Raw genomic sequence first — 17,137 nt, forward strand, 5'->3', positions numbered from 1 at the left:
ATCCATCCCAATCCTCTTCTAAATCCGGCCCACAGACTGTCTGGGAATCAGCATGTTTTCACATGAGTAGAATGTGTCCTTTTATTTACAATGCATCTCTGGGTTATTTGTGGAGCCTGCCTGGTGTTTTTACATGAGTAGAATGTGTCCTTTTATTTAGAATGCATTCTGGGTTATTTGTGGGGCATAGGAATTTGTTCATTTTTTTTCTTCAAAATATAGTCCGGCCCCCCACAGGGTCTGAGAGACAGTGGACCGGCCCCCTGCTGAAAAAGTTAACTAACCCCTGATTCAAACACTTGTTAAAATATTCAAAAAAGCTTTCGCTTGCAGAACATATAGCGAAAGAACAACGTATGCAAAGTATTTACATTCACATAGTTATTCAAGCATGGGGCTAGTTTTTCTTAGTTGAAGATTACATAGGGTTCCCATATTTCAAAAAGTGAAAATCCAGACACAAATACTGTTGAGCTTTTTTGGATAGGGAGGGGCCAGTTGATGAGGGTTTTTTATGCAATTTTTCAAAAAAAGAAGAAAAAGCTTTTGAGCTGTTTTGGGGAAAATTCGCCAAAAAATCAACACGTGCAACATGGGCTGCCCAGGTTTCCACAGACATTTTAGACGATGTTCGGAATTTCTGCCCAAAATGCTATTTCCGATGGACGAATCCCAGATATGTCCGGGAAATTCAGGACATATGGAAGCCCTAGATTACTGATTCTTCTGTAAACATTCAGCCAAACTGTGTCTTTCTCTCTTTCCACTCAGCCTTCTGAGGAATATCCCGCTTAGCCATGCAGTTCCTTCTGTGATGTTTCCACTTTCTCCTTCCAGCAAACCTCTCCTTACTGCTTCTTTGGGAGAACATAAACTTCTGCCCTTCTTTCCGTCACATACATTCACACAGAAACATTGTCAGACCTCTCCTTTATTGCGTTTAGAGAGAGAGAGAGAACAATGTAACACGGCCTCTTCTTCAGTGTTCATGGAGATGCAGCCATGAAGTCACTCACACAAAGCCAAATGGTGAATGTAGTAAGACACCTCTCATGTGACCAGAGTTAACCAATCTCATGAGAGTTACTGCGGAACATTCCAGAATGAAACACACAACAAGGGATTTAAGCATTCTCAATTTCAGCAAATTAAAACCACTTAAGCAAAGTCTGTTCATGCCTGGGTCTCAGCAGTTTTCCACTTCACCCACACTTTCTAACTGTTTTCCCCTTGCCTCGTTCGTTCCCTAGGGAAAACTCGCTCTTTAGTGTTGTTGTTTTTGTTGTTTAGCCATTTAGTCGTGTCCGACTCTTCATGACCCCCTGGACCAGAGCATGCCAGGCACTTCCACTGCCTCCCGCAGTTTGGTCAAACTCATGCTGGTAGCTTTGAGAACACTGTCCAACCATCTCATCATCTGCCGCACCCTTCTCCTTGTGCCCTCCATCTTTCCCAGCATCAGGGTCTTTTCTAGGGAGTCTTCTCTTCTCATGAGGTGGCCAAAGTATTGGAGTCTCAGCTTCAGGATCTGTCCTTCCAGTGAGCACTCAGGGCTGATTTCCTTCAGAATGGATAGGTTTGTTCTTCTTGCAGTCCATGGGACTCTCTAGAGTCTCCTCCAGCACCAGAATTCAAAAGCATCAATTCTTTGGCGATCAGCCTTCTTGATGGTCCAGCTCTCACTTCCATACATCACTACTGGGAAAACCATGGCTTTAACTAGACGGACCTTTGTTGGCCAAGTGATGTCTCTGCTTTTTTTAGTGTTACATTGGAGCAAATGTCAATCCGGAGAAAACCCCAATCGCCATTGGCTCCGATTGAGCACTAGAAAGCGGTTTTCCGTGGGCAAGAGCCTCAAGACGAGAGGAAGTGTGCAAAAGGCGTTTACCCAAGTCACACTTTCCAAAACAATGGGCAAACCAAAACGGCCATTCTTCAAAATCCACATACCTCCATTTTTTTCTGTGCAGTTCTTCAGCCAAGTAATGTGCACAATAAATGCAAGTAGAAATGTAGATATTTATGAAAATAGCAGACAAAATGCACTATATAAAGCAGGCATAGGCAAACTCAGCCCTCCAGATGTTTTGGGACTACAACTCCCATCATCCCTAGCTAACAGGACCAGTGGTCAGGGATGATGGGAATTATAGTCCCAAAACATCAGGAGGGCCGAGTTTGCCTATGCCTGATATAAAGGGATTGGCTTTGCAAAAACATGTGCATTGGGCAAAATTACCTAAAGAAAAGTGTGTATAGTATATTTGGAGTAATTTGCACCAAAATGCTGAATTTTCACGAGGACATTAAATGAAAATAGCGGAATGTGCGAAACTTAAGATTGGAAAAGTGAGAGACGAAACATTCATTAGCTTAAAGACCCCCTTTTCCAACCATAGCTGTCAACTTACAGATTTGAAAACAGGGGACCAACAGCCTTGAAAATAAGGGACCAGCAGCCAAAATAAGGGACCTGCAGCCTCACTCGTTCCAGGCACTCCAGTCTTCCTGTCCTCCTGCAGTCTGGTCAAACTCATGCTGGGTAGCTTCGAGAACACTGTCCAGCCAACTTTGTAACCAGAGGTTCAACTGAATAGAATCTGAATCACATGCACCACAAGGCCTATGCAGCCTCAACTTAAGATGGCTCCCCGGCCTGGCTTTGCACTGCAAAGTTTGCAGCAACACATGGAACAAAATGGTGTCCAGCATTCAAAACCCCCCTCAGCTTGCATTAACTAGCCACACACACACAGCCTCCCTCCCTCCCACGAGATCACCTTTCCTTTCCCCCCACCATGTGCCACCGCTCCAGACAGACCTTTTCCCCGGCAAGGGTGAGTGGGCCATCAATGACGTATCCATCCGATTCTGATCCAAGCACTCAGCACAGGTATGTTCAACTTCTGAGCCCCTCTGAGCCAAAGGCAGAAAGCCCAGCCAGCAGCCAAACGAAGCCTCAAGGAAAACCACCGTCACCTCTCCGCTGGGAAGCGCTGAGCAAAGGCGAGTCCCCAGGCAACGCGGCCGATTTGATCGGCACAAGGCATGCAAGCTCCACCCCCCAGTCGTTCTTAGACTTCTTATTGGGTGAGCAACACAGCCAAGCAACACAGTTGGAGCCTCCCTCCTCCCTGGCCGGCAGGGAGGGAGGGAGGGAGAGGAGCTGCTTCCTTTGAAATTTAAGGGACATCATTTAAGGGACATTTAAGGGACATCCATCCATAAGGGACAGCAGTGGGACATGGTGCTGGAATAAGGGACTGTCCCTCCAAATAAGGGACGGTTGACAGCTATGTTCTCCAACAATTGGGGATCCTACTTCTGCAACCAAGCACAAGGTTGTTTAATACTAGTAATGATTCTCCTGCCTGATGCCAAACACCGAGAGAACTTTTCTAGGACTGAATGCAACGTGGCGCGGTAATTATCGCCGGAGCCGGCCACAATAACATCAGGTTAATTCAAAAAGACACCATCCTCTCTGATGGGATTTGATAGGCAGCGGTTGCCCATAATTGTTTGACAGCTTGTTTGGACCTTCTCCGTGCTTAGACGGACTTTCGCCAACCTCTGAAGTGGAGGAGACACTTAATGGGATGTTGGTCGGAAACCGCGTTAGCCCATTGTTGTCTGACAAACACAATTAGCAGAGCCTTTCAGAGGGAAGGCAGGCAGGTCATTGCTGGATTCCCAGCCCTGCCACTTCCTGGGGCCAAGCCCCAAACCCAGACAACTTTGGCTCATCCTCCCCCCCAAAAAAGCTCAACAGCTCTGGCTGATTATCTTTATTGCATTTAAATAAAAATACCAAAAAGTATAAATTAAACATTACATCCAAATATTCAAAAATAGAAAGAAGAAATACATAAAAGGAAAATATATAAAAAGAAAATAAAAAGAAAAGAGAGGAGAAGAAAGAAAGGAAAAGAAAAAAAGAAAAAAGATGAATAATAAAACACGAAAAATAATTAATCAAGTGCACAAAATCGTTCACAGGATACAAACAGTACTTTGAATATTCTATACGCCAGGTTCTATGAAAGAAATACATTTGTAATCCTCCTTTTCTTTCCTTCCTTCCTTCCTTCCTTCCTTCCTTCCTTCCTTCCTTCTTTCTTTCTTTCTTTCTTTCTTTCTTTCTTTCCAGTCACTTTCTTTCTGATCCGGAAAAGTAGTCTGAATCCCTGCTATATTATTTGAATTCAGCCTGATCTTTTATTTCCCTTCCCTTCTCTTCCCTCCCCTTCCCCTTTTATGAAGATCACCCGCTCTGAGACCCCACAGCTAATTCTCCCCTGGCCTCCTCGCTGACCCAAGTAGGACCAATTTAGCCAGCTAGCCCTGGGGATTATCTAATTGATTTTTGATTTTTGAATTTTTATTGTTATTCATGTTTTTATACTGTATTTTATGCTGCTTTTATAATTAAGTGTTTTAAAGTGTTTTAAATTTGTTGTTAGCCGCCCTGAGCCCAGTTTTTGAACCGGGAAGGGCGAGGTGTAAATAAATTATTATTATTATTATTATTATTATTATTATTATTATTATTATTATTATATTAGTTGATTTCCCTCTATCTCTTTGCGGCTTCAACACTTCTCTTAAGTGACAAATATTCTGCATTCATTTAATAGTATCCGTTTCGCCCCATTATATCAGTGAAATTAATCTAAGCACAACCCAGTATTATTTTTGGAACCATATTTTATCAGGTAGTTTTTAAAGCAATCCCATTCCTTTTTTACCTTATCGCCTGAGTTTTCTTAACCACGCTTTGCTGTCTTTCCCTCCCCACTCGCCCGCAGTTGGAAAACCCATCCCAGTTGAGAAGCGCCCCAACCCTAGCCAAGAGGAGGTGGACAAGTTGCACGAAGTCTACATGGAGGAACTCTGCAAGCTCTTTGAAGAGCACAAGTTGAAGTACGGCGTCCCAGAGGATAAGCACCTTTCTTTCATTTGAAACAAGGAACCCGCCCTTCGCATTCCCTTGCCCACGTTTAAAAAAATAAATAAAAATAAAATATTTATGCTTTTCAGGTTTATACATTTCATTAATTTCACAGTCGTTTTAAGGTTTCAAAACTTGACTTCCTTCCCCCTCTTTCTGCGATTCCTTATTTTTAATATCTTCTGCATATCCAAATTAACTTCATTTGCTCATGTATTTATCTACTTTAAATATATACAGGGGTACCTTGGTTTAAGAACAGTCCGGTTTAAGAACGGTTTGGTTTGCAAACTCCGCAAAACCAGGAATAGTGTCTTGGTTTGAGAACTTTACCTCGGTCTAAGAATGGAATTTGAATGGTGGAAGGGTACTGGTGGTGGGAGGCCTCATTAGGGAAACCGCGCCTTGGTTTAAGAACAGTTTTGGTTTAAGAACAGACTTCCGGAATGGATTAAGTTCATAAACCAAGGTACCACTGTACTCTTATAAAACTGCAGGTTATTACAGTAAACATGCCAAAGTTCTTATCTGTTTACAATTTATCAGTCAATATTCAATAAACCATTTCCATTCTTTTCTAAGCATTGTGGGAATGTTCAGGGAGGCAGGAGAGGATATACTGTTTAATAATATCCTTCCTAACTTGCGCTAGCAAGTTCTATAACTTAGCAGAGTTTTAACATTCCCCTTTAAACGCACGGCAGGTAGCTGGTTGCGAGCTTGTTTCAGCCTCTTAATATTAGGTTCCTGGTAAAAAGGTAAAGGGACCCCTGACCATTAGGTCCAGTCATGGCCGACTCTGGGGTTGCGGCGCTCATCTCACTTTATTGGCCGAGGGAGCCGGCGTACAGCTTCTGGGTCATGTGGCCAGCAGGACTACGAAACCAGCAGTGCACGGAAACACTGTTTACCTTCCTGCCAGAGTGGTACCTATTGATCTACTTGCACTTTGACGTGCTTTCGAACTGCTAGGTTGGCAGGAGCAGGGACTGAGCAACGGGAGCTCACCCCATTGCGGGGATTCGAACTGCCGACCTTCTGATTGGCAAGTCCTAGGCTCTGTGGTTTAACCCACAGCGCCACCCACATCCCAATTAGGTTCCTGGTAAGTTCCCTTATATCCCTCTTGAAAGAATAAGTGCACGGCAATCTTATTTAAAGTAAATAAAAGAAGTTTACTCACATTCATTTCACAGATGGATCCCTGAAGGCAGACTTAGTTACAAAAGTATAGACATGTGGAATCCATCCCATATGGAGATAGTCCCTTTGTCTTCTGTTGGCTGGAAGCCAACAGAGCATCTCTAGCTAAACAAAGGACCCTCGTACTTACGGGACCGCCTCTCCTGGTATGTCCTGCAGGGACCCTAAGGCCCATGAGTAATAACAGCTTAAAAGTCCCAGGCCCTAAAGAAGTTAGACTATCCTCCACCAGGGCCAGGGCCTTTTCAGTGACGGCTCCTTCCTGGTGGAATGCTCTGTCCCACGAGACGAGGGCCCTGCAGGACTTGATCTCTTTCCGCAGGGCCTGTAAGACAGAGCTATTCCACCTGGCCTTCAATTTGAATTAGCCTGATCCTCTATCCCCTTTTCCCTTTCCTTTTCTATGAATAAACCCTTCTGGGACCTCACACTTAAACTCTTCCCTGGTCTCCTTGCTGGCCCTAGTAGGACCAACTTGGCCAGTTAGCCCTGGAGTCGTCGTCCCCCCCCCCCAAAAAAAATGACCTCTGAATTTTTGAATTATATTAACACTGATGCTGCATATTTATGTTGTATTTTATGCTGTTTTTAAGTCGCATTTTAACCAAAGTTTTATATTTGCTCTTAGCCGCCCTGAGCCTGGTTTTTAAACTGGGAAGGGCAGGGTATAAATAAAAGTTATTATGATAAAACTGCTGGTCCTACGAAGGAGGAAGTCGAAAAGAGAGAGAGATGGCTGCGTGCCTTGTCCTTTTTGTTACCTGGACAGGTAAGTTCACGCCCACCTCTAGTCACATGCAAGAGGAAGTATGTCCCAGCCCAGGAGGAAACAGGAAGTTCCGACTGGCTGGAGCAAACATCCCCTTGCAAGTCCACTCTAGGAAAACAAGGAATGTTGTACTTGACTGCTATCTATGTATCACATCCCACACCCATTCCCTTGCCAACATTTTGGGTGGCCTCCAAAGAAGTAGGAAGCAGCCACTGACACTGTTTTGCAAACCCGTTGCCCTGAGGATTTGCGACATGCTAGGATAAGTACCCTCTTGCCCAACCCTCATGTTTTCCATGTGTGCAACTTGGAGCGCAAGCAAACAGATATCTCTGGATTGTTAGGACCGTCCTACTCTTGTGTAGGACGCTGGCAGAGACACATGCCCGACTGGCATGTTCTCTCCCTCCTGGTCGATCGTTCGGGAGCTTCAAAAGCTTTCGAAGAAGAAGAAGAAGAAGAAGAAGAAGAAGAAGAAGAAGAAGAAGAAGAAGAAGACGACGACAATGTCCTCTTTCTTTCTTGGGTTTCAAATCGACTAATAGTTCATGGTTCATTAATTAATCCCCCCCCCCCCAATCTTCTTTATCTTTTTGGCCTGGCTTCTTCTTTCTATAGGGATGGACTGATCTTGGCCCGGCGTCGACACTCAGATGCAGGGACAAAGCCTTTCACTCTATAAGTCCGTCAAGTCCTATACATCTCAGTACCATAACTTCATTTTTTTTTAACAACCATCATTTCCCACATTCTCTCCAAATCTTTAAATGTCTTGAGAGAAGGAAATTTGACAGGACCAGATCGCCCAAAATGAACACGGGTTCATGATCTACAGGCCCCAAACCATGACGATATTTATAAAAACCACCTGGATTTCAGATTGGGTTGTATATCTCTGGAAATAAAACCATATATCCTAAAGATACCAGAGTCTCCGTTGACCTTCATTCCAAGGAAATAAAACCCTGGGTAACTGTTGGAACCCATAACGTCTCTTGTTTCCTGCTTGGCAGGGGGTTGGACTCGATGGCCCTTGTGGTCTCTTCCAACTCTATGATTCTATGATTCTATGATTCTTGATGCTTTGTGCAGTACACAAAACTGCATATATATCTGCAACTGAGGATTATATGTGCATCTGATGAAGTGTGCTGTAGTTATTCTTATTGCAAAATAAAACATGTCCGTTTCCAAGGTGCTCTTGGTGTTTGCTTAAATTGGAGTTTCAAAGCAATATGTGGAGATTCAGACGATACACACAAGGGCTAACAAAGGACGAAAAATAAAATAAAATTCAGATCTGGATTTCCCTCTTATTTTATTTAGAAAATCCGTAAGCTGCTCGATCACACGGTTCTCCAAAGAGGGTGCGAATAAAAACATAGATAAAAACCCAGCTAAAAGAAACAAACCAATTAAAAACTAATATGCATAACATCATTGTAATTAAAAAGCAGAAATAAAACCAACCAAAGCTTTGCAAAAGAAATGTAAGAAACTAAACTACGAGCCTGGACTCGAGAGAGCTACTGAAACGGAAAGGTTTTCAGCAGGGGTCGAAAGAGATCTAGTGATTGAGCTTGCCTAGGATCCATTTCCCAACAGAAGCAATTCCCCCTTTTCAGAATGGCAAAGAGGATCCCATGGAATGTCACAAACACTTCGAAACATTCCTTGAGTCGTCTTAGGCATAATCCCGTCGAACGCAGCATGGCAGAGCATCACTCTTTGCCGGGCGGCTATTATTAGCTGTGTGGCTTGAGCTTTAAATTAAATAAGACTGGGAGGTGCTTAAAGCAAGCAAGCAGATTTATTGCGGGAGTAGGGGGAGGAGAAAAAGGAAGAAATCCACCATCTTCAGGGGCTGGCTCCAGAGCTCTTGAGAACAACAGAAGACGGTCCACATTTGGGCTGCCTTTGCGGGGCGTTTTGGATGTTCTCTGGTTGCTGAAACAGTGCGGTACAAGTGGCTTCTGTTCCACTCACTTAAATCTTTTGGCATTGGGTTAAACCACAGAGCCTAGGGCTTGCCGATCAGAAGGTCGGTGGTTCGAATCCCTGCAACGGGGTGAGCTCCCCTAGCAGTTCGAAAGCACATCAAAGTGCAAGTAGATAAATAGGTACCTATCCAGCAGGAAGGTAAACGGCATTTCCATGCGCTGCTCTGGTTTTCCAGAAGCGGCTTAGTCATGCTGGCCACATGACCCGGAAGCTGTATGCCGGCTCCCTCGGCCAATAAAGCGAGATGAGCGCCACAACCCCAGAGTCGGTCACAACTGGACCTAATGGTCAGGGGTCCCTTTACCTTTACCTTTGGCCAGGAGCAGTCCTGTTATTAGGTAGAGTGACGTAATGGCCTCAGATGGCAGATATGCAAGAACAGCACCACTGGCTGGTCTTCCTAACCCCCAGCCACCCTCCTATGGTGCCACGTGGCCTCTTCTGGGACCCCAAACTTGGCCTGCAGTCTCAGGTGTGGGGCAGGATACCATCCCATCAGCAGCATTGAAATAAGATTCAGCTGCCCATAATGATGTCATATATTTAAGAAGAAGAACCTATGCTTGTATAAGCACATGCTTTGTGGAATTATCTTGATGCATCAGGATGTTTTTTTGCACCTTTTCTGAAGAGGTTGTGGTTAGTAAAGCTTTGAATCATCATGATGGGGTTGGACAATTTTTATTCCCAAAGGAGCCAGCTTTTATGCGTCCAGTTGCTTCATGCAACACAATATTGATTCTTCTTTGAAGAAGAAGAAGAAGAGTTTGGATTTGATATCCCGCTTTATTACTACCCGAAGGAGTCTCAAAGCGGCTAACATTCTTCTTTCCCTTCCTCCCCCACAACAAACACTCTGTGAGGTGAGTGGGGCTGAGAGACTTCAGAGAAGTGTGACTGGCCCAAGGTCACCCAGCAGCTGCATGTGGAGGAGCGGGGAAGCGAACCCGGTTCCCCAGATTACGAGACTACCACTCTTAACCACTACACCACACTGGCTCTCAGTGTGGTGATCCCTCGTAGCCGAGTAAGATTGTCTTCCATAAACACAGTATTAACAATGAGTCCGTAAGTGCCTGTGGAGGCCAATTCTGGATCCACACGTCCTTCCACAGTGGGGACATAGGTTTCTGGGCAGGAGTTGATTACGGTGTGGATTTGCCAAGCGTGCCTTCCTCTTAGCACATTTCTCCCTTTCGTCTTGAGTTTGAATGTCTTCAAAGCCCATGACACCTTTGGTAAAGGCTGTTCTCCAACTGGAGCGCTCACAGGCCAGTGTTTTCCAGTTGTTGTTGTTTATATCAATTTTTTAAAATTTGCCTTGAGACAGGTTTAACTCTTTTGTTGACCACCAGCATTACGCTTTCCATTTCTAAGTTCGGAAGAGAGGGTTGCTTTGGAAGACGATCATCAGGCATCCGCACAACATGACCAGTCCAACGAAGTTGGTGTTGAAGAATCTTTGCTTTGACACTGGGGATCTTTGCTTCTTCCAGTACACTGGCTTTAGTTCGCCTGTATTCCCAAGTGATGTGAAATTTTTTCGGAGACACCATACGCAATAACTCTGGGTATTGCAGCTCTGTGAGGGGAATAGTGGGACAGGGGGAAGGAGGTCCTTCTAACAACTTTCAACACCCTTTACGAACTACAGTTTCCAGGATCTTTTGCTGGGAAGCCACGACGGTTGAAAGTGGTGTGAGGGTGTTTTATATGTACAGTGGTACCTCGGGTTAAGTGCTTACCGGTAATTCGTTCCGGAGGTCCGTTCTTAACCTGAAACTGTTCTCTCTTTTTTTTAATAATATTTATTAAAGTTTTAAATGTTACAAAAAGAGAAATAGATAATTCCAAGTTAAACAAAAACTTAACAACACATCACAATAAAGAAAGAAGAGAATAGAAAAAAAGAAAAAAAAGAAAGAAAAAAAATTATAAAAAACAGAAAAACAGAAAAATAGAAACAATTAAAAAACACAGCGAACCTTCCCATAACTTATCCTTCATTTACTTGTTTCCTTGACCTCCTCGCACCTCCCTTTTTTGTATTCTAGTTTGGTTAGCTATTTCAGCAAATCCTTTCCATTTTTCCCAATTTTTATCCTATAATTTATCTTAATATAATGTAACTTTACCTTTCCTCCTTTCATCCATTAACAATCTATTTTTACTTAATCCTTTATAATGTTTCCGCTAAAGCCACATAACTTCATTCCAGCCTCCTTTAACCTGAAACTGTTCTTAACCTGAAGCACCACTTTAGCTAATGGGGCCTCCCGCTGCCGCTGTGCTGCTGGAGCACGATTTCTCTTCCCATCCTGAAGCAAAGTTCTTAACCTGAAGCACTATTTCTGGGTTAGTGGAGTCTGTAACCTGAAGAGTATGTAACCTGAAGCGTATGTAACCTGAGGTACCACTGTACAGTGCAGAAAAAGCCTTAGCAAAAGGCCACATTCTGTGTTCTGGGCACTCCACAACGCTGGTTCAATTCATTTGACTCTGTTTGGGTTAGAGGAAGAAGACCCAGCTTTGTACAGCTCTTGAGAAAATGTCTGGGGCTCCTTTGAAGGATTTCACACAGCCGCAGCCGCGGAGAAAAGAACCTTCGAGCAAGAGGTTCGGCATGTCCAGGCAACATTCTTGAAACCAATATGGACACCCAGAATGTCCATCAAAGTGGTCAGAACATGACTGGGGGAGTCCAGCTGATGGCTGCACAAAGAAAGCTCTTGTTTCACAAGCAGCAGCTGTTCAGGGCGGTGGTTATTTTAAAAACAGAGCATGAAATCTAGCATCGGGGGAAAAAGAAACTCATGTAATTTTAGATAGCCCTTGTGCATTCATTGCAGACCAGTGCTGTGCACCACAGGGCTAAGACATCTGTCAGAGCAGGGAAGGGGAATCTGTGACCCCCTGCAGATGATGATGGATTTCCTTCAGCCCTGACCTGCAATGGCTGATGGGAGTTGTAGTCCGGAAACAACTGGAGGGCCGTAGATTCTCTATTCTTGGGTTATAGGATTTATTATTATTGAATAGTATATTAGATAGATAAATAAAAGGTAATGGGACCGCTGACCATTAGGTCCAGTCGCGGAGGACTCTGGGGTTGCAGCGCTCATCTCGCTTTACTGGCCGAAGGAGCCGGCGTACAGCTTCCGGGTCATGTGGCCAGCATGACTAAGCCGCTTCTGGTGAACCAGAGCAGCGCACAGAAACGCTGCTTACCTTCCTGCCGGAGGAAGCTGCTTACCTATTTATCTACTTGCACTTTGACGTGCTTTCAAACTGCTAGGTTGGCAGGAGCAGGGACCGAGCAACGGGAGCTCATTCCATCATGGGGATTCGAACCGCCGACCTTCTGATCGGCAAGTCCTAGGCTCTGTGGTTTAACCCACAGCGCCACCTGCATCCCTAGATAGATAGATAGATCTAGATATATACATAGATGATAGATAGATAGATAGATGATAGATAGATAGATAGATAGATGATAGATAGATAGATGATAGATAGATAGATAGATAGATAGATAGATAGATAGATAGATAGATAGAGATAGATAGATAGATAGATAGAGATAGATAGATAGATAGATAGATAGATAGATAGATAGATAGATGATAGATAGATGATAGATTATAATATATTATTATTATATATTATACCCCACCTATTCTCCTGATGGGACTCAAGGCAGCTTACCAGTAAACACAAGAACCATTAATGTAGAAAGAAACCAATCATTGAAAAACAATGAAGCATTAGAATATTGAATTGTAGAGTTGGAAGGGACTATCCCAGTAAGGACACAATGGATGCTGGTATTGATGCCACCACAGGCTCCAGTATCTTGTCCGAAGAAGAAGAAGAAGAAGAAGACACTACTGATTTTGGATACAGATATCCAATTCGCTCTTGTCAGTATCCAGGCATGCCATGTTCTGCCCAACACTGGGGATGGGGAGCACATCACATGTGTGTAAAATCATGCGTACGATATGCACCTCACATCATGCAGATCAGGAGGAGGCCACGAGACCCAACAACGCCCGCCTTCCTGAGGTCTGGCGAGGCCAGCTGCCATTGCGGGGAGGCCTGGCCCCTCAAGACTGGGCAGCTCAGCCCTGTCCCAACTTACTTACCATCCCATAGAATTGGCACCTATGTCAGTATCTAGTATTCTGGCTAGGATGGATGTAATCCATGGCTAAATTATATCTCTTTGAAGAAGGCAACATTTGCTCGGAAGAGGAAGTGTTTTGGGGTTAATTAGACGGCCTCAAAGCCTATTGAAGCACATAGTGTGGCTGTTTGTCTTAGGGGTTGCCCAGTTCTTTTTTCTAGGTGAAGGGGTGGCAACTCCAGGTGGGGGGTGTGTGTGTGTGTGTGTGTGTGAGAGAGAGAGAGAGAGAGAGAGAGAGAGAGAGAGAGAGAGAGAGAAAGAAAGAAAGAAAGAAAGAAAGAGAAAGAAAAAGGCACAAAAAGACGAGAAGTCTTGAAATGAAATAATTGTAGTCCGGAAACAAGTGGAGGGCCGTAGATTCTCCATTCTTGGGTTATAGGATTTATTATTATTGAATATTATATTAGAGAGATAAATAAAAGGTAATGGGACCGCTGACCATTAGGTCCAGTCACGGGCCTTGATGGAAAGTCTCCCCTTCTTTCCTATAAGGTTCACATGGGGGAAAGGGGTCACTCTGCACACAGAGTTAAACTAGCATTAAACCACTGCCAGCCCATCGGAGCAATATGTTACAACTCTCAATTTCAACACAGTTGGCAGCCGAAACTTTGCATAAGAAGCTTCCATTCTCCCAAGAGATAAGCAGGGGCCAGATGGCAGATGGCGAGAGAAGTGTTATAGGAGGCAGAGGGTGACTGGCCATGTCTGCAAAGCAAGGACTGATGGTTGCTCCCTCTCTCAATGATGATGAAGATGGCAATGATACAGACAAAAGAAATTAACAAATTACAAGCCAGTTGCTCATTGCACAAAAGGTTTTCCGAGCAACTTACAAGACGTTTAAAACGTAAGTAATTTAAAAGTTACCTTGTAACGTAAGCACGATTACGCAGGAACACATTCATATAGAAACACATCCGGTTCATTAAAATACACTAAGAAACATCCTCCTCACAATACAGTGGTACCTCGGGTTACATACGCTTCAGGTTACAGACTCCACTAACCCAGAAATAGTACCTCGGGTTAAGAAATTTGCTTCAGGATGAGAACAGAAATTGTGCTCTGGCGGCTCGGTGGCAGCAGGAGGCCCCATTAGCTAAAGTGGTGCTTCAGGTTAAGAACAGTTTCAGGTTAAGAACGGACCTCCGGAACGAATTAAGTACTTAACCCGAGGTACCACTGTAGAGGGAAGAGATTTGTTGAGCTGGAAGGGACTTCGAACATCATTTGGTCCAAACCCCTGAGGTACAGGAATCACAGCTAAAAAAATCTCTGACTGATAGCCATCCGACATTTGTTTAAGCAGAGAGCTTTCCTTTGGCTCTTCCCTCTTTTGGGCAAGACTTCCATATGGCAGCTCTGGGATGGATAGATGTTTTCTATTTCCTACCCTTTCCTCCAGTAGTCAAAGCAATCGAATGCTTTGTGAAAAGCACCTGTATTGTTATCTACTTGGAATGTAGGAAGGTAGCAGCCGGAGGGTAAAATTTATTCACATAAGTTCTAGCCGAAAAAAGGACCTCGGAGCAGTTTACAAATATCAGTACAGTGGTACCTCAGGTTAAGAACTTAATTCGTTCTGGAGGTCTGTTCTTAACCTGAAACTGTTCTTAAGCTGAGGTACCCTTTTAGCTAATGGGGCCTCCCGCTGCCGCCGCCTCGTGATTTCTCTTCTCATCCTGAAGCAAAGTTCTTAACCTGAGGTACTATTTCTGGGTTAGCAGAGTCTGTAACCTGAAGCATCTGTAACCTGAGGTACCACTGCATTAAGACAGCTCCTTGCCCTCGGGCTCAGCACCTTCAAAGACATGACACACGAGGAAAACAGGAATGGGAGGGTAGAGGAGAAAGCAAGTCCAAGTCCTTATGGTTACATTTCTTAAAGTAACAGCGATGTCAGTGATGGTTACAGTTTTTCTTGAAACTGTTGATAGATCTCTGAGCCGCAGTGAAACAGCAAACGGAAGATAAGGTTAAAATAAACTAAGGTAAACTGAATGACAGAATATAGTGAAAGATGGAAAGGATTTGTTGAGTTAATTAATAGGTTAGACTGTTAAGACAAACTATTTTAAAAAAATTGAGAAGGATGGAAAGAATTTGCTGAAATAAATAACTAAACTAGAATACAAAAAGGGAGGTGTGAGGAGGTCGATGAAACAAGTTAATGAAAGATAAAGATATGGAATATTGTGTTTTTATTGTTATTGTTGTATTGATTTTCATGTTTTTTTTTCTTTTTTCCCTCTTTTAAGTATTGTTATATATGCTTTGAAAATTTTCTTTTGTTGTTGTTGCTTTCTTCTTTTTTCTTTCTCTGTAATTTTTGAAACTTCTAATAAATATCATTTAAAAAAAAATGAAACAGCAAATGGACGTTGGTCTATGGAAATCCTTCAGGTGGAATCGCATTACGCAGAATCAGACCACTGATCAAGCTGGTTGTCTAGCTGTCGGCTTCAATCGATCACAGAGGCTCTTTGGGATGTCAGGCAGATGTCTAGACAGGGGGCGCGGGATCGTGTGTATGTTTCAAAAGATCAAAGCAGTGTCTTGTGTATGAAAAAGCTGGGTTGTGACCCTTTGCCTAATACCCTTTTCCTGATTGGAATCCTCGTCCGCCAAAGTTGCTCTTTGCCCTATAGAGCAAAACAGGTAACAGGTACATTTTGGATCTCTTGTGTTTCACTGGGGACATCTGCATGCATGGCCTGGGCTCTGGGCTTGGAATACAGAACGGTCTTCTCTGACGTGCTGCTGTTAGACCATTTCTTGCAGAGAGGGTAACAACTTGTTATCTTGCATATGATGATAAGGGAAGATTCAGGACAGGGAAAAGGAAATAAAACTACCACGCAGCGCAGAGTTATACTATGGAACACACTGCCACAGGAGGTGGTGAGGGCCGCTAACTTGGATAATAATAATGATGATAAGAAGAAGAAGAAGAAGAAGAAGAAGAAGAAGAAGAAGAAGAAGAAGAAGAAGAAGAAGAAGAAGTCATACCTCGTGTTGCTTTTGCTTTAGGTTGAGTGTTTTCAGGTTGTATCCCACAGTGACCTGGAAGTATCGGAAAGGGTTATTTCTGGGTTTTGCTGCTTGCGCATGCGCAGAAGCAGCGAATTGCGACCCCCGCGCGCGCAGATGCGGGTTGCGTTCTGCTCAGGTTGCGAATGGGGCTCTGGAACAGATCCCGTTCGCAACCAGAGGTACCACTGTAAGAAGAAGAAGGAGAAGGAGAAGGACAAGGAGAAGAAGAAGAAGAAGAAGAAGAAGAAGAAGAAGAAGAAGAAGAAGAAGAAGAAGAATGTTGTTGTTGTTTAGTCGTTTAGTCGTGTCCGACTCTCTGTGACCCCCTGGACTAGAGCACACCAGGCACTCCTGTCTTCCACTGCCTCCCGCAGTTGGGTCAAACTCATGTTTGTAGCTTCGAGAACACTGTCCAACCATCTCGTCCTCTGTCGTCCCCTTCTTCTTGTGCCCTCCATCTTTCCCAACATCAAGGTCTTTTCCAGGGAGTCTTCTCTTCTCATGAGGTGGCCAAAGTACTGAATAATAATAATAATAATAATAATAATAATAATAATAATATATTATTTATACCCCGCCCATCTGGCTGGGCTTCCCCAGCCACTCTGTGCGGCTTCCAACAAAATATTAAAATACAGTAATGCATCAAATATTAAAAGCTTCCCTAAACATGGGTGGCTTTAAAAGAGGATTGGACAAATTCACGGAGCAGCGAGCTATCAGTTTCTACTAGCCACAATGGCTATGCTTTGCCTCCACCATTGGGGACAGCAATGCTCCCGAATGCGGGGCTCTAAAAACCACAGGAGGGAAGAGTGTTCTTGTGCTTGTGCTGCTTGTGGGGTTCCCAGAAGACTCACAGAAGCATACAGGTGGGAGGGACTCCAAGGGTCCAAGGCTTTCTTCAGTTGGCAGCAACCCTTCCCTGGGAGCTGGCTGTAAACCTTCCCTGGGAGCTGGATCATTCATGACAACCACTTTTCTG

General features: G+C 43.9%; 1 protein-coding gene across 1 annotated transcript in view; it reads left to right on the forward strand.

Moving 5' to 3' along the window:
- The window catches only part of MOGAT2 (monoacylglycerol O-acyltransferase 2), a 34,253-nt gene extending 29,205 nt beyond the window's left edge, over positions 1 to 5,048 (forward strand). The window contains exon 6 of the mRNA XM_081860664.1: positions 4,812 to 5,048. Coding sequence (XP_081716790.1) covers positions 4,812 to 4,966 — 155 coding nt within the window. The 3' untranslated portion in view covers positions 4,967 to 5,048. The remainder of the gene's footprint in view (positions 1 to 4,811) is intronic.
- Positions 5,049 to 17,137: the final 12,089 nt, after the last annotated feature.

Source organism: Podarcis erhardii (genome assembly GCF_964252035.2).
Source record: "Podarcis erhardii genome assembly, chromosome: 4".
NCBI classification, from domain to species: Eukaryota; Metazoa; Chordata; class Lepidosauria; order Squamata; family Lacertidae; genus Podarcis; species Podarcis erhardii.